Source organism: Schistocerca gregaria, chromosome 3, assembly GCF_023897955.1.
Source record: "Schistocerca gregaria isolate iqSchGreg1 chromosome 3, iqSchGreg1.2, whole genome shotgun sequence".
Classification (NCBI taxonomy): domain Eukaryota; kingdom Metazoa; phylum Arthropoda; class Insecta; order Orthoptera; family Acrididae; genus Schistocerca; species Schistocerca gregaria.
In genome coordinates, this window is record NC_064922.1 from 844,132,934 (window position 1) to 844,156,731 (window position 23,798).

Genomic DNA, 23,798 nt, shown 5'->3' on the forward strand with positions numbered 1-23,798 from the left:
TGCATCTGGTAAAGTTAGTAGGTAACTTTATCTAGGAACACCAGCAGTTCCTTAACAGAGCTTGGCCATGGCAAAGTTGAAATTGTGTCAACATGGTGACACAGCTATGCTTGACACCTGTGTGAGAAAACTCCAATGCTAGACATTCACTTGACAGCTGAAAAAATTGAAATTTGACAAGATAGCACTTGAGACCCGCAGACTGCAAAATAGAAAACAATGATTAGAGATTGCTAAGGTGATCTTTGGTGGAAGTACCTAAAACAAAGATATCATAGAGGTGATGGAAGCAGCCAGGCACAGAGGCTGTCACCTGTTCTAAAAAATGCTGTAAAATTCGAGCACATTAGTGACGACAAAAGGCAAGCATTGATAGTACTATAAGCTGAATTGTGTGTTGACAATGAGAGGACAGCTAGTGGCTTCATTCAAGTGGAGCTGGAGATGCGCCACCAACAAATCAATCTCGGAAAAGTAGTGGCTGCCTGATAATTTTGTAAGCACCTTGTCAGAACAAGGCAAAGGGCATGTATCTATTATGGACTATGCATTAATCGGTAAACTGAAGTTGCACCAAAGGCAAAGCTTACACATCGGCTTAATCATGATGACCAGTGGTGTAGCCCATTTAGCAGAAGAAATAGGCCTAATGACATTGAGCAACATCAAATAGTCTAATTTGGCCATGACAGAGTCGCGCAACACGACAGGCACCTGTTGCGGAGCAGAGGAATTTCAGTTGCTGATACAGAACTTGATCTGACACTAAATTTGCTGTATTGGCAATGCAGAAACCGAAAGTGTTAAACGTATCCAACCTGAACAGGTCTGTGGTATGGCAATGATCCGCGAGGTGAGAGGGAGAACAACAGACTTGTAAGAGACAGGAGTAGAGAACTGACATAGGATCGGAATCTGCTGTTTATTGTACCTACACAACTTCTGTGAAACCTGGGTGAGTGGAGGGGAGCCTCAGTCCGCATATGTTGGTGCATTTACGAGTCACTGCTGCTCCTGTGTTCACTTGAATTTTTAGCAGTTTGTTAAACAAACACAAGCCAATAAACAATTTTTTGGGAAACAGTTTTTGTATATATACAGTATGTGTCCATTGGTACTACTGTACCCACCACATTTGAAGAAGAATTCCACAATGATCAGTGTGGCTTTTCTTTTAGCACTTGTTGCAGACTGCCCATTGCTTAGTGTATACAGCATGCTTTGTTTTTGTATTTTATTCATATTATAACATACATTTACAGATCATCCGATCATGCTGTACAGGAAACACGTCAGTTTTAGCCTTATGATATACATAATTCCCAAACACTGTTTTTTATCAGTACAGGTTGATATTGGTCATAGTAATATTATGATGTAACAGTACTTTATCTTTATATATGTATATAATATTATACACATTGCTATAATATTAAACAGTCACACTATTCAGATGATGATTTCATTTTTCCACTAGGAGATCATATAGTTTACTCTCCATGCTGCTTGTGTTGGATGACACAGTACAAGTAAGATGGCAGGAGGGGGGGTGGGGGGATTGGCGGCATGCAGCCACTGCTGCAACACGGCCTGTTGCTGCTGTGACCATAACTGACACTGCCCCATGCGACGCCAAGTTGAAGGTTGTATTGCTGTAATGGCTTCCCCACCATCCTGAACACTTGCAGTGTGGCAACTACTGATACCTGCCCCCATACAGCAATCTGATCACCTGTGGTTCTTGACACGTCAGAGGACTGTGTTATGGGATGAGAAGTTCCGCCTTATGCAAGACACCTTTTTTCTTTTGTTTCACCCAAACATGTTTCAGCACTTTTGTGCTATCGTCAGTGGGTTCTATTTTTATTTTTAACTGTAAATTTGTTATTAAAATATTAACATTTGCATTTTTTACAACATTATGTAAAAGTTGCATGGGTGAAACAAAAGAAAAAATGTGTCTTGCATAAGGCGGAACTTCTCATCCCATTTTCTTAGCAAGCACGGAGACAACAAGAAGAACTGTTCCACAAGAGGACTGTGTTATATTGAGCACATCCATAAGCATCGGATTCTCACACTGAAGTGCATTTTCGGAGACTTCCCTATCTGGGGCCAGACAAATAATAACAATCACACACCACATGATCTATGTAGGATTCGTGATGGGTACTAGTGACAAATTTACAGTGATGGCTCAACCCGCATAATTCTGTAGCGCAGGCTTTGCAAGATAGGTTTGGGCATTTCTGACAGTGGCAAAATTCTGCATGCATTGCAATGACGTGTATTCTGCCACGGTAATAGATTGAGAGAAGCTTCTACATTTTATCAAATGATAACCTGGCTGTTTCTTGCAAATGCCCAAGTTGACGCTACACTGATACATTCATGTCAAAAGTCAGGAAAGAAAGAAAGCCTTAAACAGGTTTGCATTGCCCGCGCAAAAAACCTGGAAATGTTGGCATAATTGTGGCTTGTAGGAGTCCCAGTCTTCAGCTGATTCATCATACCCTGGAAAGGGTGGCAGTTGCAATGGCGGGAGAGTAACGTGCCATGAACATGCAGATGCTACTTGATTGGAGTGGTGGCATGAGCCTGCTGTTGTTCTGTGAAAGCTTGCTGCTGGGCAGTGAGATGTTGGAGCATTTCTTCCATCAAGATGTTTGTTGGGTGATTTAGTGGTGACACTAAGATGTGGGGTAGACATAACCCTCACTTGTCATGATTTATGGAACATAGTACTTTATAGAGCAACATGTAAGATGCAGGTTGTGGGTAGCACTGGACACATTGACTGGACAACAGGAATACAATGTAAAGAATAGGCTAAGCACTTGTTTACGATCACTTAAATAATTCTGTTTCTTTGTCGGCTCACCCGAGCACACCACGGATCCAACACAGGTGGCCTCTAAAGTGGGCCTGTGAACTGTATGGATGCACGCTATTTGAAATCATGCACGTCATGCGCGAAGGTTCATTGCTGAGATGTGGCAAAAGTTATATAAACAGACAAGCGAATGCAATAAGTTGTTGTATACATGTGAAGCAAACATTAACAAGGAAGTCTTCACTTTATGCTTTGATTTTCAAAACCTTCCCTTTGTTGTATGAATAGCCTTAGTTATTCGTGACCCTGTGGTCTGCACTCTGTATATACTCTGCTAACAGCTGTGAAGTGAATGTCAATGTTAAGTTTCCTTCTCATTCCAGCTGTGTGTAGTGCGCAACAAAAATGCATCTGTGTGGTGGTATTAGTCTAATCTTGCCTTCACTGTCCTTGCTGAAGTGATACACGAAGCTGAAATATATTTCTAGGTTCTTCACTTTAAAGTGATTCTTGAAGATATGTAAGTAGACTTTCACATGATAATTGGTGCATATCTTCAAATGTCTGCCAATTCAGGTTTTTCAGCATATTTGTGATGCTCTTTCATGATTCAGCAAATCTGTAACCATTCATGCTCAATCTGCCCATTTTGAATAAATTCAGTGTTCACTGTTAGACTGGTCTGAATAACATACACTTTAGCGCTATTCTAATATGAGATGCAGAAATGTTTGTAAGTAGTCTCTTTTGTAGACTGGCTGCATTATTCCAGTATCATACCAATGAACCAAAGTCTGGCTTTATTTACCTATGAATGAGCCTACGTGATCGTTCAGTTTCATATCCCCACAAATTGTAATATTTTGATAATTATATCAGTTGAGCGATTGACTCATTGATATTACAGTATAGAATACTACTTTTCTACATTTTATAAGGTGTACAGTGTTAAATTTGTGAAACTTTAAAGCAAGTTACCAATCTTTGCACCACTCTGAAATGTGACTGAATATTTCTCTTTCCAGATACTAGTTCATTACAGATAAGTGTTTCATCTGAAAAAAGTCATATGTTACTATTAATATTGTCTAATATGTTGTTCATATACAGCATGAACAGCAAGGGCCAAAACACACTGGTGTGTGGCATGCAGGAAGCTAGGTTCACATCTATCGATAACTCTCAGTCCAAGCCTAAATACCAAGAAAGTGTTAGTCCAATCACAAATTTTGCTTAATACTCGATATTATTGTATATTTGATGATAAGCATAGGTGTTGAGCTGAGGCAAATGCTTTTCACAAGTGAAGAAACACTGTATCTACCTGTCTTGATCCTTGGCTTTCAGGAAAGTAGGAGAAAAGTGCAATCGAGTTTCACATGGTCGATGTTTTTGGAAGCCTTGAGCTCATAATATGCTGGAGCTCATAATATGTTGGAAGGTGTCATCTGGTGGATGCGTCTCCAGGATAAGGTGTGGTCATTGAAACTCTAAATCGTGATGATGGTGCTCTCCTTCCACCACTGTGCTAATGTATTTTGTTGCCATTGGGAACTCCTCCATGTTATTCAGTTCCAAAAAACATCTAGTCGACAACGCTAGATCCTACTTATATAGTGAGTCTGTGCAGCTCCCACAGTTTCTCCTTATTCTGTTCAGTGCAGACCAGATCTTACATTGCCCCTGCAAGACTGGTTGAGATTCAGGGCTTCATAAAGAAAAAGCTGTTTAGCTGCAGCATTAGACTACGATGATACCTTCCTTTGTTTATTTGTACTGCTTGCACTCTCACTGAGTGTGTGTGCTATATTTTCAGTAGAAAATTGTGAATGAAGCCTGTTTTTGTTATTTGTTTTGATGTTTTCATATTTCGGGCAACTTTTAAACTTCCTAATCAGAGCATATTCTTGTGCCAGGGGAGAAGTATTATGTGGTCATGTATTGGCAGCCAGAAAATTTGAATATTTCCATCTGGTCATGGTGATAATGTACATGGTCTTGATGTAGCTGTTTGTCAATAATTCTAGCATGAGCAGTGTTGAGCCAAACTGGGATGCAGTATTTTGCCACAGATTACACCAGTCCAAGGGCGAAAGTTCTCATGTTTGATGCATGTGAACCATTTGTAGTTAAACACCCTCTTTAAGATGATGATCCTAGTCCAAGATGATTCACATCTGCAGCATACCACAGGCATCACGTAGTGCTTGTGTGCTTTAACTAACTGTCAGTACCACTGGCTCCAGATTATTCTGAAATCTTTTGCCACTTATTGTGATTCTAAAGAATTGCTGTGCTGATCCTCACTCACTCATTTTAAAATAGTGATTAAAAAATTATCATGTGGAAATGCTGTTGTTCCTACTCTATTCTGACACCAGCCAAGCACAGTACAGAGTATTCAGACGACCTCTGTACTTCTGTGCATTAACCTTTTGCTAACAAAATTTAGATCACAAGAAATACTACTTGTTTATTTTGAACTGTTTGTTTTTCTCAGGTATGGTTGGGTGTCCCAGTCACTGGCAGAGGGCACTCATGGTTTCAAAGGGGCTGGAATGCGAGTGTCGCCTGATGATATGATTCCACTGGACTGTCGAACTCGTAGGATTCAGGGAAACAAACAAGGCAAGTAAGTTTGCTTCTGACTCAGCTATTTTCTCTTGTGTGCAGCCTCGTAAATAACTGTTTTTCTGATATATTGAAAGCTCTTTGGGATTCTGTGTCAGTACTTTTGTATAAAGAATGTTGCCTGTAACATGAAACCTGCTTTCTGTTTACACCACCTCGTACAGAAATGGAGCATATGCTTACTAGTTACTGAAAAGTACATATGGAGTATGCCTGCCAAATGTGTAAATGAGGAAACATATATTCTCTGGCTTTAATACCTTATAAAGTAGTTCCCTGATTAGACACTAAATAGTAAAGTGCAAAGGAAATAGTTATGGGAGCTGTTAGAAAAGAGAAGTTGATTCTTGTTGTCTCTATTGCAACAGTTTCATTTGCACAAAAAGTATTAATATTTGTTTTGTACTTTCTGTTTTGGCTTATAAACGTACTGTTTTGTACCGTCCTAAGACAAACATGTATATTTGTAATGAAAATGATTTTGTCTGTCTGTCAGAACTTTGCTATGTGTATATCTGAAACCAGCTGTGTTGAGTTCCTTGGAGGTGAAACATAGTAGGATGGGATTACTCAATTTGTTGCAGTTCTACTCCTTATATAATTTTTTTTCTTGTTTCCTGTAATTTACTAGTAGGTACTGTATTGTATCTGTAGAAAATATTGAAATTTTTATTGAGGTAATATTTTATTTGGACCTTTCATCCAGTAGTTCGTTCAAGATATGATGATTCCAGCGGACCATTTGGTTTCACAGGAAACCCTTTCTGTTTAGAAATATCGGTAATTGACGATTTTCACATGCCATGTGGTCGTACAAATGTTGTGAATTCACAAAAAGAAATAGCCCATTTGATAACCTTAATTTTGTTCTTTGCAATAATCAGTGTACTTTATCTAAAGAGTTATTAACTAAAAAATTATTCGTAACTAAATTTTGGCCCAACTGAAAATACCTCTGTTATTTGAACTTTTAATATTGTTTTATTCTCAGCTTTGCTATTGTGCTTTCTTTACCCTAATTTTGCTGAGTCAGAGAATACATTTGATTACCTGAGTAAAGTGCTAATTAAGAAAATTAGGAAAATTAAGGAGCTGGGAAATTTACAAGAAACTCGATAAACTATTGTGGAGGTCTATATTGTATCAGTGAAATAGTACAAGGAACTTTTATTGCTTTTAAAGTTATCTAGCATACAATTAAACAAAAATATTAATTTAATAGACTGACACTACTACTAAATTTGATCCTGCTATCATTACAAAATAAAATAAAATTACCAATTCCTCTAACTATTCTTAAACTTGTCTGTATATTTGACTGTCAGACAATAAGTCACCAATCTGCACCTAGCCATCACCTAGCTCACATTTCTGTATTAAAGTCATTTAGTAGCATTCACTACAAAGATATCATGTATTAATTTGTCTTATATTTTTTGTGAACTTATTTTGAGCTCATGGATGACAATTACTCACTTAACATCTCTATCAAAATTTGCATCTCAGTGGAAAAATTTGCAGTTAAAATTTGTTATTGCATAAAATACTGAGTGTAAAAGTCAGCCTTAGTTACTCATGTGACCACAGTCACTCAATGTGTATACTGTATGAATTTATTTGGAACAGACCAGCAGCAGCTGTCAGTGTAGCATTTTGTGTTTATAAACAGGTGAGAGCCCAATGACTGACTCCGAGAAACATTTGTAATTCTTTATCTTCTTTCATCTGGTAGTTGTTGAAGACTTATCCGTGTTCATAGGACAGGGATTTCCAACCTGGGGGTAATTACCACTTCACTCCCTCCCCCCCTTCCCCCACCCCCTCCGAAAAGGGTTGGATTGTGTTTTGGTCACAGAAGTAAATTATTTGTGAAATATCGTTGCTTTTATCACTATTTCATAAGATTGTAAAATTGACCATGTACAAGGGCTTTTTTTTTTTTTCCCAGCCGAGAAAAATGCTATGAATGCGAAATGTTACATATGTGTTATCTGAAGTCTCCTCAGTGAGCGTGCCAAGTTTCTGTCACTTCTGACACATGGCATAGCTGCAGGACAGTTACAAAATGGCATCAGTAGGTAACATAGGTTACAAGTAACATGTCATCATTGAATTTCTTACTGCAGAGAAAGAAACCATGGGAAATATTTACAAACACTTGTACTTTGTCTGTGGAGCATCTGCTGCTGACAGAAGTACAGTTAGTCACTGAACATGGAAGGTGAGGTCATCAGAAGGTGGTTCAGCAGAACTCCATGATTAGCATTGGTTGGGGAGACCATTCACTGCTGTCACACCTGACATGTTTCAGCAAGCTGATATAATTTGCAAGGACAGACGTGTTATGACTTGGCAGTTGGCACTGCATCTATGAATGCTGAGGTGAGTCACAAACAGTGAAGCACTGGCTCTGTCACCAGTACAAGGATTGGTACCGACAGGGCGTACATGCACTTGTTTCACGCTGGAGGAAGGCCATAGAACGGGATGGAGATTATGTGGAAAAATAAGTTGTGTAGATGAAACAGCATTCTTTCGTGTGTGTAATTCTCATTTTGTTCAATAAAGAATTGTTGAAGGGGGAAAAAAGTTACAATTACATTTTTTACATACTAGCATTAATGCATGACACACTGTGGTGGAGATCACAGCTTGTGAACTGAATGTGTGAACATCTTGTTTCTCACACAGTTCACCCAGTACACACCACAATACAGTGATTCTGTACTTTGTACCATGCATATACAACAGAAGAATTGAGACATATACTTCACATGTGCTTAAATATCTCATGAAAATTCCTTCTCCATGTTGTAGGTAATTGCTGCAATAGAACAGTAATTGTTTCATTATTCACTTCACAACAGACAAATGAACTGATTGAAAGACCAAACAACAGTAACTATGTAGTAGGTACTACACTGCTGCAGGGCCTACACAGTATTATTATTAGTGGCAGTGATCATACACAAAGTGTTGGCAGCCTGAAGTCTTCCAATTTCTGCCAGTTCAAAAATAAGGAGTCCAAGAATCAAGTGATATACAAAAAGTGTAGTCCATACATTTTAACTTCCTTGATTTTAAATGGGGGTGCAGGCTGTGGATGAAGCAGTTTTCGCTAGGGAGAGGAGTTGTGAGGAGGAAGCATGTTTTTTAACAAGTGTCTACCCTCGATATGGATAGTCAGCTTCTTTTCCAAGGAGTTGTAAGTAGTGTGCTTGTGAGGCACTGATGATTGCTTCATCATTCCTTAAAAAGAGACTGTTAGAAATAAGCTGTACCAATTGTCTTATTGACTCATTAGTTTGTGGTTTAAAAAAAATATATAAATTATCTTTTGTCATTTAGAAAGGAAGGTGTTCACAGAAAATTCTGCTTCATTCTAGGTTAGATGACAATGTTGATTGGGGGGGGGGGGGGGGAGGGGGGGATGGCAGCAGAGGTGCTAGCTAATATTTGCTTGCTTGCACTTCGGGCTGATGATCTCAGGAAGGTTGGGAGCATAAGTGAGGACTTCAATAAGGGATGTGCTTTGGCCAACAAACTGTCACTGTCTATGACTATCTGTTAGCAATCCTAAAATACTGTGTATAAATGGGTCATCACCAAAGTATTTTTAAATATAAATGAATGTGAAAGGATCTCAGACTTAAATCAATGGTGTTGCATCTGTTACTGAACTGTGAGACCACCTACTAAAACAATTTCAATTATGTAACTTCAATTTGTCATGTGCCGCCGAGAATTTGCAGTGACACAACCAGGTTAGTGCTGTCACAGAGGAAATGCCAAAAGATGAACTCCTTGATATCGATGAAGCACTGCTTCTTGCATGTTCCTTAAGTGATAGGAGGAAAGCTGAAATCTTTGAAAGGGATGGGGAAAGGAAGAGGGGTGGAGACGAGTGCTCCCAACATAGTGTGCGCCAAAAGTGTAGTCCTTTAAAGACCCAACCAGCTGAGATTTCAAAATCTGTTCACCTTTGAATAATTTAAGTAGCAATCATGAAACCAAGGAAAACATGTTGGGTGCATATTGAATAAAATTTTGCAGAACGGCCTGTGAGCAGCTTAGATAGGTAAATATCATATTGGAATATTTGGATATAAAGAAGCCATTGGAAGCTTGGGTTCCACAATTTTCACATTTCAGCTAAAGGCAAATAATAAGCCCATTTTACAGCTGTCTGTGGACATACAGTTTAATTTTGTAAAATCCCTAGCACTAGAGTAAAACACCATCTACCATTACCATACTTGCACAACATACTATAAAATTTCACCCACTCATGCGAAGTTGCTTTGTGACTCATACAGAAGAACAGAAATATAAGAAGGAATACTCCCAGCTGCTAGGCACAAAGGAAGTAACAAGACAAATAAAAAGAAATGTCCTTTCACTCACAAACTTGGAGGTCCTCTTCAATGACAAAACTGTGCAAAATATCGTCAAGCCAACTTGCACATCACAGGCATGAATCGCCAACTGATCTTGTACTTTCCTGGGGAGGAAAACCCTACCTCTGAAGAAATAGAGGAGGAAGATACACCTACTTGCAGAACCCTGTAGTCCAGTGGGTATGAAACCAGGTGTTCCAAAGTAATCACACCTAATGCAATAGTCATCTCTTGTCCTAAGATATGGGAATCCTTTAATGGATTATACGTAGCAGATTGCATAGTGCAGAACTGCAATTGCCAATGCATTCAATATCTCCAGTTGTTACACACTTGCAAGAAATGGAAATACATCCTCGAGACTTCTTGGATCTTTTCTATCTCACATTGGTACATTTCTACCTACCACTCAAGGAACAGATTTCAGTTCACTGAAGAGTAACGACTCTCATCTGAAAAAAAGTCCATTGCCAGATCATTGTGTTGAACACCCAGTTAAAAGCTGCTGCTGTCCGTATTTCCTTTCCTGCAATTACATTTTCTTTTTGTTATATCTGTACACCTCCATCTCGTATTCTCACCATGGCAGACATACTGCAGCTTTTTGCTCAGCTCTGAACATAGTTATTGTTGTTCAGTGACTGGGATGATCACGTTTCCATTTAGAGTACCCCCAGAGACTGCATGAAGGATATGCTCCTGGCAGATATTCTGTACCAGCATAATATTGTTTCTCTCAGCATTGGTGAACCCACACTTCTTTCAGTTTCTACAGTCATTGTCACACCTGGATCTCTCCTCCTACAGTGCACAACTTCCTCACCATCTAGAATGTTCTGTCATCTGAGACACATTCAAGTGACCACTTCCCATGCATGTCAAGACGTAATTCACACGTGAAGATATCCTCTCTTTGTCTTTGAATGTCATGGCATGGTGGAGAACTATATCCATTATAACCAAATGCATGCAAAAGTTGTCAAATTATCTAAGACAGCAAGAAAGCCTCTTGAATCTCTTGCATTAATTCTTTTAGCCATTTTACCCTCTTTTATGTTTGGAACAGGCTTTGACTCATTGCTGGGAAGGAAGTCCATCTTCCAGTGTCTGGTCTGACTGTTGAAAAAGATATCATCAAGGATCCTGTCAGTATCTCCAACACACTGGATTAGCACTTTGCAGAGATCTCGAGCTTCATCTATTACCATCCTGCCTTCCTATTTTGGAAGTGAGTGGTAGAGGCTCGGGAGACTCCATTTCTGATAGTTACGAATGCGGCAATACTGTTTTTACCGTGAGGGAGCTTGAGCATGCCCTTTCATCATTGAAACCCTCTGCCCCAGGACCAAACAACATTCACATTCATTTGTTGCAGCACCTATTTCCTGGGGGCAAGAGCTTTCTCCTCCATATGTGCTATTGTATCTGGAAGGACAGCATGTTTCCCACACATTGGTGTGCAGCCACTGTAGTCCCTGCACTTAAGCCTGGTAAGATCACACACCTTCCTTGCAACTATCAAGATTTTGACACTTCACTCACCTGTAGTATATCTGCAAGTTGATGGAATGAATGCCTGTTGGGGGACTGGTATGATGGCATGAGTCTCAGAATTTACTGCCAAATGTTCAGTGTGGCTTTTGTAGGCATCATTCTGCAGTTGCCCATCTCATCACCTTGTCGATTCACATAATGTACAACTTCCTGTTCAAGTTCAAGACAATAGCAGTAGTTTTTGTTTGTAAAAGGCCTATGACACATGCTGCATGGTGGACATCCTTTGTACAATGCTATATGGGACTTATGAGGCTGCCTCCTCCACTTTATTCAGGAATTTTCAGAAGGCCAAGTTTTTAATGTATGCTAGGGTTTGACTCCATTGGACACTAATATTCAGGTATTCAGGAGAGTGGTGTACCTCAGGGCTCTGTGCCGAGTGTAACCTTATACGCTACAACAATCAACCACATTTAATTGTCTTCTTCCAGGCATCTGAGGGTCTATTGTTGTCATTAATTTTGCAGTTTATTGCAGCTCTTGGCAGACCTATTTATTTGAGTGGTGACTTCACCACTATCTTGATCACATCAACTCTTAGACATACGGTTGTTTCCAGATTTCCACCAAAAAATGTTTGTACAGAATTCTGGCAGCAAAAGGAGTTTCATAATCCCAGTCCCCTTGCTCTTATGTTCATCAAAACCACAAAATTCTTGGGGTTAACACTTGTTTGTTTCCCCATATATCCTACCTGGCAGCCTGCGGTGTCCATTTTCCCAGTATCACACACCTTCCATGTGGCACCTCATGGGGAGCAGACCAGTCAGCCCTGCGTCTGCATTGATCCATAGTCCAATTGAGGGTGGAGTATGGATGTATAGTATGTTAGTCTGAATGACTGCCCTTCTTATGTTGCAGCATTCATTTGGGCAATGGTACATTTCCCAATAGTCCAGTTAAAAGTCTGCTTGCCAGAGTTGTCGGACTATCACTGTTTTTCCAGCACAATATTCCCCTCTTTATATACACTTGCTGATAGTACTGTGTGTCCAGACATCCATCTTGTGCCTTCTTTTTTGAGTACTCCCTTGACTAGCAGTATGAGACAGGATCTGCTTCTCAGTTTCCTCCCAGTCCTCAGTTTTGTATCTGCTTCAAAAGCTTCATGTCATGTTACCTGCTGTATGCTAAGGGGTGAGAGTCTTTTCCCTCTTTGGCTCATGCTCAGTGTCCATCTTTGACTACATCACTTCTGAAAAACACTACTCTGGTTTTGATAAGTTATTCTACATTTTTTAAGCTTCACATACTGCTTAGGACAGGACTTTCATTTATGTTGTTGGCTCTAAGAATGCCTACAATGTGGAAGTGTTTTAGGTATTGCCTTTTAGATGTGTGCTTGATTTTCTTCTGCAGAACTTCTCGCCTGTTATCAAGTCACACTGTCCATCTGGTGACACAGATTCTCTAAATGTGTTGTATGCTCCAATTTCCTCAGTGGTCGCAGAGCCTCAGTGCACTGCACACATACAACCCTTTAGTACCACAGATCCATGACCATCTTCACTCACTTACTGATGTGGTTGCCAACGTGTTGTTTGTATGAGTTCCTAGAAACATTGCCATGTCAGGAAATGAGGCTGCTGTTTCTGCTGCTAAGGTTCGAATTGTAGTACTGCTCAGGCCTTTCAGCTATTATGTTACCTTTTATAGTCACTGTATCACTATGCATAGGAACATTATACCATTCTGCCATAAATATTGGTCTTCTGTCCATAGGAACAAACTCAGAGAGACTTAACACTTCCTATGCCTTAGGGAACTTCCTCTTATCCATCTCATCATGAGAAGATGATTTTAGCTAGATTACACATTGGAGCAGTCTCTTCAGCCATTGTCATCTGATAAAGAATGGCCCCAAACACCTCTGCACTCACTGTAATGAACTATTGATGGTGTGCTACTGTCACTTTTTAAGCAGACACGGCACAGGATGGATAATACCTTTTCCTCTTTACTTTACATAGCAATATGGCAAAAGAGATTTAGTTTTTGACACTGTATGCTGGTGTCTTAGAATTTTTTATCAAGTCTCCTCTTAAAATGATAAATTATTCTTGTTGTTCATTTCACTTCTTCACTATAACTGCTTCTTTTAACTAGTGTTCCAGGTTCACCATCATTAGTTCTTATAGTTTTCTTCACTTAGGCCTACTAATATCTTTTATACTCTTATGTGTTGCCTAACTTCAATAATAATGGAGTGCCTTACTTGGGAAACAAAAGCTATTTATTTATTTATTTATTTTAAATAGGAAGATTTGTCAAGGAAAAATATCTTTGAGTAATAATCGAAACATTCTGAGTTCTTGGTCTAATTGCAGTTACAGCTTCCAATTTGAATGAAAATAATGAGCAGTGACCGCAGAAGACTTTCAGTGTAAGCAGTCACCCTCATTCGGCCAATGGCCTTGTCAAAGAGTGCAGAGGAGCTGATAAAGGTTCACGGACGCTCTTGCTCTTGAGGTAGGAAATTGTCCCTGTCAGGAGAATTGCTAATGATCAACACCATGAGGAGGCAGAATGCTACAGAAACCACTGTGTCAAAATACATAATTTGTACCCATAGGAAATGTGGTTTATAATTCATGGCTTGAGGAGTATAAATTTGGATCTAGATATTGAGTTTCATTCAAATGGTCCCGCCAAACTACCTGACCTAAATCATTTGAAGCAAATGCATGATTGGTTCCTTTGTCAAGACCATCTACTCTTACACCTACATCCATACTCAGCAGACCACTGCACGGTGCATGGCAGAGGGTACCCTGTACCACAATTAGCTGTTTCCTTTCCTGTTCCAGTCACAGGTAGAATGATGGAAAAATGACTGTCTATATGCCTCCGTGTGAGCCCTAATTTCTTGTATCTTATCTTCATGGTCCCTCGGCAAAATGTATGTTGGCAGCAGTAGGATTGACTGCAGTCAGCTTCAAATGCCGGTTCTCTAAACTTTCTCAGTAGTATTCTTCGAAATGAATGTCTTCTTCCCTCCAGGGATTCCCACTTGAGCAGTAACAAATCTAGCAGATTGCCTCTGAATTGCTTTGATGTCTTCTGTCAATCCGACCTGGTGCAGATCCCAAACACTCAATCAGTACTCAAGGATAGGTCACATTAGTGTCCTATATGCAGTCACCTGTACATATGAGTTACACTTTCCTACAACTTTCCCAATAAACCAAAGTTGACGATTCACCTTTCCTATCACAATCCTCACATACTCGATTCATTTCATATCGCTTTGCAACATTTTGATGAGCTATTTAAACAACATTACTTTGTCAATCAGGACACTACTAATGTTGTATCTGAACATTACGGGTTTGTTTTTCCTACTCATCTTTACATTTTTCTACTTACGAACCAGCTGCCATTTATCACACCCACTAGAAATTTTGTCTAGGTTATCTTGTATCAGCCTACAGTCACTAATCTTTGACACCTTCCTATACATCACAGCAGCATCAGCAAACAACTGCAGGTTGCTGCCCACCCTTTCTACCAGATCATTTATTTATTTATTTATATAGAAAATAGCAATGATCATATTACACTTCCCTGGGGCACTGCTGATGTTACTTGTCTCCAATGAACACTCACTGTGAGGACAACATACTGGGTTCTATTACTTAAGAAGTCTTCAAGCCAATCACATATCTGTGAACTTATTCCATATGCTCGAACCTTCATCAGGCTTGCAAAGGGGCACCGCATTGAATGCTTTTTGGAATTCTAGAAATGTGGAATCTGCCTGTTGCACTTCATCTATAGTTTACAGCATATACACTCCTGGAAATTGAAATAAGAACACCGTGAATTCATTGTCTCAGGAAGGGGGAACTTTATTGACACATTCCTGGGGTCAGATACATCACATGATCACACTGACAGAACCACAGGCACATAGACACAGGCAACAGAGCATGCACAATGTTGGCACTAGTACAGTGTATATACACCTTTCGCAGCAATGCAGGCTGCTATTCTCCCATGGAGACGATCGTAGAGATGCTGGATGTAGTCCTGTGGAACGGCTTGCCATGCCATTTTCACCTGGCGCCTCAGTTGGACCAGCGTTCGTGCTGGACGTGCAGACCGCGTGAGACAACGCTTCATCCAGTCCCAAACATGCTCAATGGGGGACAGATCTGGAGATCTTGCTGGCCAGGGTAGTTGACTTACACCTTCTAGAGCACGTTGGGTGGCACGGGATACATGCGGACGTGCATTGTCCTGTTGGAACAGCAAGTTCCCTTGCCGGTCTAGGAATGGTAGAACGATGGGTTCGATGACGGTTTGGATGTACCGTGCACTATTCAGTATCCCCTCGACGATCACCAGATGTGTACGGCCAGTGTAGGAGATCGCTCCCCACACCATGATGCCGGGTGTTGGCCCTGTGTGCCTCGGTCGTATGCAGTCCTGATTGTGGCGCTCACCTGCACCGTGCCAAACATGCATACGACCATCATTGGCACCAAGGCAGAAGCGACTCTCATCGCTGAAGACGACACGTCTCCATTCGTCCCTCCATTCACGCCTGTCGCGACACCACTGGAGGCGGGCTGCACGATGTTGGGGCGTGAGCGGAAGACAGCCTAACGGTGTGCGGGACCGTAGCCCAGCTTCATGGAGACGGTTGCGAATGGTCCTCGCCGATACCCCAGGAGCAACAGTTTCCCTAATTTGCTGGGAAGTGGCGGTGCGGTCCCCTACGGCACTGCGTAGGATTCTACGGTCTTGGCGTGCATCCGTGCGTCGCTGCGGTTGGGTCCCAGGTCGACGGGCATGTGCACCTTCCGCAGACCACTGGCGACAACATGGATGTACTGTGGAGACCTCACGCCCCACGTGTTGAGCAATTCGGCGGTACGTCCACCCGGCCTCCCGCATGCCCACTATACGCCCTCGCTCAAAGTCCGTCAACTGCACATACGGTTCACGTCCACGCTGTCGCGGCATGCTACCAGTGGTAAAGACTGCGATGGAGCTCCGTATGCCACGGCAAACTGGCTGACACTGACGGTGGCGGTGCACAAATGCTGCGCAGCTAGCGCCATTCGACGGCCAACACCACAGTTCCTGGTGTGTCCGCTGTGCCGTGCGTGTGATCGTTGCTTGTACAGCCCTCTCGCAGTGTCCGGAGCAAGTATGGTGGGTCTGACACACCGGTGTCAATGTGTTCTTTTTCCATTTCCAGGAGTGTATTATGTGAGGAAAGAGCAAGATGGGTTTCACACAAGTGGTGCTTTCTAAATCTGTGCTGATTTGTGGACATGAGCTTTTCGGTCTCTAGGAAATTTATTATATTTGAACACAGAATATGCGCTAGAATGCTGCAGCAAAGCAATGTTAAGGATATTGGTCTGTAATGTTGTAATCCTGTTCTCTTACCCGTTATCCTTTGTCCTTTTACAGTATCTGATTCTTCCCTCTTGTTTCCCCAGCAGAGTTAGTGCTCCATCTCTAACGATATTGTTGTCTACGGGATGTTAAACTATAATGTTTCCTTTTTTGTATCTATTTGTAAAAGACCTTAACATTACAGTCTGATCACATATGTAAGTTGAAAGTTACATGCTCTGTTAATTTGTTGCAGACAGTGCCCTCGGGTAGTCGTTGCACACCACGCGGCCTTTGACAGAGCTCGTGTGAGGGAACAGTACAGCTTCCGTGACACTGGCCTACGCTTTGTCGACACACTTTCACTGCATGTGTGTGTCAGCAGTGTGACAGATGAGCAGCGCATGCAGCTGCGGGCTGGCTTGGCAGAACATGAGCCATGGAGCCAGGTAGGATCCCTCAATGCATTGCAAGACATCGCCCAGCTCTACTGTCCCGACAAGCCGCCACCAGAGAAGAGCCTGAGGGACGTATTTGTAAAGGGTTCCTTGGATGATATTCGGAAGCAGTTTCCACAGCTCATGGATTACTGTGCAGGGTGAGTGGTCAGTCTACGAATGATGTTTTACATCTACATGTATACTCTGCACATCACATTTAAGTGCCTGGCAGAGGGTTCATTGAACCACCTTCACAATTCTCTATTATTCCAATCTTGTACAGTGCACGGAAATAACGAACACCTATATCTTTCCGTACGAGCTCTGATTTCCCATATTTTATCATTTTATCATGGTGATCGTTTCTCCCTATGTAGATCAGTGTCAACAAAATATTTTTTCATTCCGAGGAGAAAGTTTGTGATTGGAATTTTGTGAGAAGATTCCATCACAACGAAAAATACTTTGTTTTAATGATCCAGCCCAAATCCTGTATCATTTCAGTGACACTCTCTCCCATATTTCGTGATAATACAGAATGTGCTGCTCTCCTTTGAACTTTTTCGATATACTCTGTGAATCCTATCTGGTAAGGGTCCCACATTGCACATCAGTATTCTAAAAGAGGACGGACAAGTGTAGTGTAGGCAGTCGCCTTAGTAGATCTGTTACGTTTTCTAAGTGTCCTGCCAATAAAATGCAGTCTTTGGTTAGCCTTCCCCACAACATTTTCTATGTGTTCCTTCCAATTTAAGTTGTTTGTAGTTGGAATTCTTAGGTATTTTGTTGAATTTAGGGCCTTTAGATTTGGCTGATTTATCGTGTAACCGAAGTTTAACGGATTCCTTTTAGCACTCATTTGAATGACCTCACACTTTTCGTTATTTAGGGTCAACCTGCAAATTTCCAAACCATTCCGATATCATTTCTAAATCGTTTTGCAATTTGTTTTGATCTTCTGATGACTTAATTAGTCGATAAATGACAGCATCACCTGCAAACAAGACGGCTGCTCAGAATGTCTCCCAAATTGCTTTTGGGTATCTGGCTGAGTAGTTCTTTTGATTTCCGTGCATCATTTTTCAAATAATCATCCAGTCATCTTCCTCGTGAACTTTAAAAAGAGGGCCAGCTCCTTTTCCTTGAGATGTTAGGGAAGAGAAGAATGGGTGCATCTATGGGTCATTGTGTATTTAGAAAACTCGCACACATTGACCTTTGTTCTCCATACCTTGAGCCATTACCATCTGTCACTCAGAAATTCTGCACTAAAGACTCTGGCCATAGAGCTCAAATGCTCTCAGACAAGAAGAGCCTCACTGAAGAATTAAAACAGGTACTAATAGTGTTCTGATGGAATGAGTTACTCAGATTGACAAATTGAGTGGTGTTGCAGTCAAAATTGATGCCTGAAGAAGAGCTTGAGACTAAAAAAAAAGAAAGAAAAAAATCAAGGATTGCGTATCTGCCTTTTGCTGGCCCAGTCCCCTATGGTAATGAGGTGTTCACTGTATTTCTGTCCTGTTAATGTATATGTAATGTTAAGATGGTCTAGGTCTCTGAAATTCGGTGTGAATGAGTCACGTCTTACTTGGGATAGACTAGTAGAACAGTCAATGGGATGTGCAGAGAATATCTGCAGATCACCCAGCTAAAGCAACCAATAAAATCAGTTGTCACTGAGCACTGTCTTGAGTATAATCATCAAATGAAATACCAAGTTTCTGGGACAACTTGATCAAATATGTTGGAAAATTTAATGAACCAGAAGAAAGATTTCAATTTAAGCAAGGTTGGGATTTGATACTGAATCTCACCAGCTGTATCATCCATCAGAGCTATAAAATACCGAGAGAATGTTTTGTCATGGAATAACAATGTGGTCTTCAAAACCTGAATGAGCACCTAATGGCATGGTCACTTTTGATACTATTCACTAACGTACCTATTGAGGAGACTATGCTCATTCTACATGATTGGATCCCACCAGATATCTGTGATCTAGTGCGCTTCTGCCTGTCATCTACATACTTCACCTGGTGGGGAAAATATTACAAATAGTTAGATGAAGTGGCAATGGGTTCCCCGCTCTCCCCTGTAGCTGCGGACATCTTCATGGAAGCCTTTGAGCAAACGGCCCTAGCTTCTGCTCCGTTACGTCCCAGTTGTTGGCTACAATATGTAGACGATACATTTGTTATCTGGCCTCATGATGAAGCGGAATTAAGAAACTTCCTCCAGCACTTAAATAGCCTACACAAAAATATAAAGTTCACACATGAGACTGAAAACAATGGTACCTTGTCATTTCTGGATGTGGAAGTATACAGAGCCACTGAAGGTAAACTAGGACACAAAGTGTACAGGAAACCAATGCACACTAATCGGAACGTGCACACCATCCAGATCAAAAGTATTCGGTTCTGCATACGTTAACTGCCCAAGCCTACCGGATAAGCAATGAAAATATCAAATAATAATTAAAGGAGCTACAACTCATGTTTCGTGCCAGGGGCTATGATGACAACATCATAAGAAAGGTAGCTAAAACCAAAGGGAGCAGAACATGAGAAGAAGGCAAAGAAGAGTAGCTTCCACAGGTACACTTACTGTATGTAAAAGGCGTCAGTGAATGGCTAGGCAACGTCCTCCACTGACGAGGTTTCAAACTAATTTTTCGAAGGAGTCACAGGATCCACGAAATGATAGGTTCCTCCAAGGATGTAGTCAACAATCTTAACACTGCAGGTGTTTACAAACTACGGTGTGAGTGCGGAGCTGTCTACGTAGGAGAAACAGGGAGACCTGTCAGCTTACGAGTAGCAGAACACAAATGCTATGTACAATTACAACAATATAATAAATTGGCGATAGTGGAACACCACCATGACTGTGGACAACCTGTCAGGTTCCAGGAAGTCCGAGTACTGGTGAAAGAATTGTGGATGCGAGAATGCAAAATACGGGAGGCGATTGAAATTATTAAGCAGCCTGAGAACATCAGCAGAGAAGATGGCTACAAACTCCTGGCATCCTGGCTGCCGGCCATCCCAGTCCAACGGTCGCGGGGCAGAAGCTACACAGGACACAGACGTATCTGCACAAACAGCTGTAGAGCAACTGTCAGCAGTACAGACAATTGATACATGCTGTGGGTCCCTATTACAAGAAGGTTTGTTATTCCCTACTTCAGTTTATGGGTGATTTTGAATTGTTCCTGCCTACACTGAGAAGATATTTGTAATTAGACGCTTTCTGTACAGTACGAGCTTGATTCATGCTTCCCAGCTGGCCTCACCTTCAGTTGATCACTTATTGTCTTCTTGTTGCCTCCTGTGCTCTTCTAGCTACTGTTGCTTCCACTGTATTCTGTTTATTTAGTTTTCTGTTTTCGTATCTCTTTTAGATTTACCATTTTTTCTTTTCTTTTTTGGCTGCTTTTCACTCTTCACCCTCTTTCTTTTTTATGGTAAGGTGCTGGATTCACGTATGGGGGGAAGCTGGTTCAGATACTTGTCTGGTCATCTAGATTTATATTTTCCTTACTTTCCTTGAATTGTTTAAGGCAAATACTGGAATAGTTATTTTGAAAACACCCATGGATAGTGCTTTCTCCATCCTGTCCAGAACTAAAGAAGAATGAATCTGTTATGACTTCCCATCAATGGGATGTTAAACCTCACTCCCTTCCTTTCTCCCTTCTTTCTGTCATTCCTCATTTTCATCTCATCTTTCTGATATTTTTACTGTGTCCTATTCTTATCTTTTACTGCCATCTATGCCACCACTAACCACTATGGTTCTCAAATTTGATATATTGTATGTGTTCCATTGTTCATTTCACTTTTCTCTTCAATTGATGTTTCTACCTGGCAAGCTGACTTTGACTTTGTACATTATCCTCAAATTGCGTAGAAAACTCCAATAATCGTATCCTCTCTTTTTGCTGAATGAAAAAAATCTCTAGTTATGAAACCTAACATTCAAGAATGTTTTGTATGTGTCTGTATCTACATTTATTGGCAATTAAAAAGTATGTATCTTTATTTACTTAAATTTTCAATAGTTACTGTAAAACTGATTAATAGTTGTAGTTGTGGTAGTATGTATTATATTGTCTGTGAGAATAGAAGGAAATGTACGAGAGTTACTGGACATTGGGGAAAGGAAGAAAATCAAGTGTTTTATGTTGTTTATAAATTTGAATTTGTTCATTTCCTACACTAACTAATTGTTTCAGTAGCCTCTTCCGGCTTTAGTTTTAAAGGTAATAGTTGAAAACTATAATCTGATGAACAGCTGCATATTTGTTGCATACACTGTGTCAATAACACTAACACATTATTCCATTTGCAGTGATGTGTTGGCCACTTTGTCGGTACTGGAACAACTTCTACCACTCTTCTTGGAAAGATTTCCTCACCCAGTTACCCTAGCTGGGATGCTGGAACTGGGCACAGCTTTTTTACCTGTTGATGACTCATGGAATCGTTACATCATGGAAACTGATGCAACTTTTGAAGAATTGGATTCTGAGATTCAGTTCTTACTTGCAAAGTGCGCCAACACTGCATGTGAACTCATGCACAATGATGCATATCAGAGTGACACCTGGATGTGGGATCAGGACTGGTCACTGCAAGAGCTCAAGTTGAAACAGCAAACCAAGAGGTCTCGAAAGAGTAGGGAGAATGAAACACCTGTACAGCAAGATGATGATGTGAGGATACCAGAATTACAGAAAGAGAAGGCACAGCAGAGCAATAGTGGAGAGGGAGAGAAGGAAGAAGAGGAGGAGAGCTTTATTGTTAGGTAAGTATCCATTCAGTTTTTTTTGCAGGGAAAAAAGTTTGCTATCCTTGGATTTAGTCGTAATTTAAATTTAGTTTGCACATTACACTGTGTATCAACAGTTCTGTCATAATATATGGCCATCTCATTATAGTCATGTTGAAATTGTTTTCTTCATGACATCTTTCTGAAAGACCGGTTAAATGAACCAAGGGAGGAATAGAGAGGCAGCCCCATTACAGTTGTAACTAGTAGATTAGTGAGCAATGTATCTTAGAAGTATTGTTGGTAATTGATAACAGGTTTGTCATATCATTAGGTGACTTGTCTTTTTGCCTTTAAGTGCAGCTACCATTTTATCACGTGTGTATCATTGGAGGGTACATAGCCTTGATTAAATGTTCACCTTAAATTAGAATTTATCTTCGCATCTCAGTTAATTCACAATCACCGGCTGTAATACTGCAGACCCAATCTAACCATACTGATTTGTGTTGCCCATAGTTTCTTTAAATAGCAGAATGGCTCTATCTGCCTACCATGCTTCACAAAGCCAATACCCTGTTTCTAATGGGCTTGGTATGGCATGAACTATGATAGTTTTCCTTCTCCTCCTGACTTGTTTGATCTGCTTTTGTGTCAGGTTTGAAAATATTGTGTAATCATCTACTATGAATTACCTTTTGCTTTTGTCCCTGTTTGTTTTTCAGTTTAAGTTATGGAGTTAATGTCCAGTTTATCCTGTATGAAGTCCTATTTTCTATCATCACACGAATCTCAAAACTACTGCCATTTCACAGCACACTGTTGTTAAGAGAGTGCAATATCCTTTAGATGGAACACTGTTAAGAGGACATTTATTTTATAATCCCTTATCTGGTACAAATCACTGTTTGTTAGAGTGAGACACTGAGAAAGAAAGCCAAAAGATATTTGCTAACATTCTCGATGATGAAGAAAGAAACATTAAAAAACATCAAAACATAATTTGAACATGATGTAAAACTCGCACTCTTTTCTGTCCACCATTATATTGTAGACAAGGAATTGTGGAGTATTCCAGCCGTTTGGTTTGCTTATGCTGAATCTAACATAGTGACTCATCTGATTGTTAACACCAGTTAAGCATAGTGTTTTCCTACATGATTTAAATCATAGCAGTTTGGTATTACAAAATTTGACCTATCATCCACCTTCTGTAATAACCCTCCAGTTATTATTTATACCACTCACAGAGGATGTAAGTCAGGCTTCTATGGCAAGCATAATACACACCGATGTTCAGACATCACACCTGCAGCTACTCGAGGCAGCTATGTCACCTACTACCATCACCAGGTCCATCTTGTGTGCACAGCTCTACATTAGCAATACCTGATGTGGATAGCATCTTTATAAGGGGATGCACGGGCCTCCGGGCCCTCAGTTGTTAGACATGTTAAAAAAAAAGTAAAATACTTCCATTGTATTTTTGTGTACATCACTCGATGAGTCAATAAATTGTATCTCTTTTACAAGTGTGTGTTCCCTCATCTTCCTTGTTAGAATACCTCCAAATGGTGATATCGAGGGTCAAATTTTCATGTAGGTCAGATTCTGTGGTTTTTCTGTCATTTGTCTCTTCATGAAGGCCTCCAGTCACTTCTACTCCAACAGCAGGTGCATACAGCCGCATTCGAATAATTGTTGGCATTTTTCATGCAAGCTCATCTGCTGGTTTTTAACGTCCCCCCCTCCCCGTTTCAATCCCCTATTCAATCCCCATGCTGAACGCTCAGAAGACTGGGATTTTTATGAGAA

General features: G+C 40.6%; 1 protein-coding gene across 6 annotated transcripts in view; it reads left to right on the forward strand.

The window, feature by feature from the left end:
* Positions 1-23,798, forward strand: part of LOC126354738 (DNA polymerase subunit gamma-1, mitochondrial) — a 142,741-nt gene that overhangs the window by 17,022 nt on the left and 101,921 nt on the right. For all 6 annotated transcript variants that reach the window (XM_050004606.1, XM_050004610.1, XM_050004605.1 and 3 more), the window contains 3 exons: positions 5,334-5,465; positions 17,024-17,365; positions 21,564-22,019. In XM_050004606.1, the coding sequence (XP_049860563.1) occupies positions 5,334-5,465; positions 17,024-17,365; positions 21,564-22,019 (930 nt within the window). The remainder of the gene's footprint in view (positions 1-5,333; positions 5,466-17,023; positions 17,366-21,563; positions 22,020-23,798) is intronic.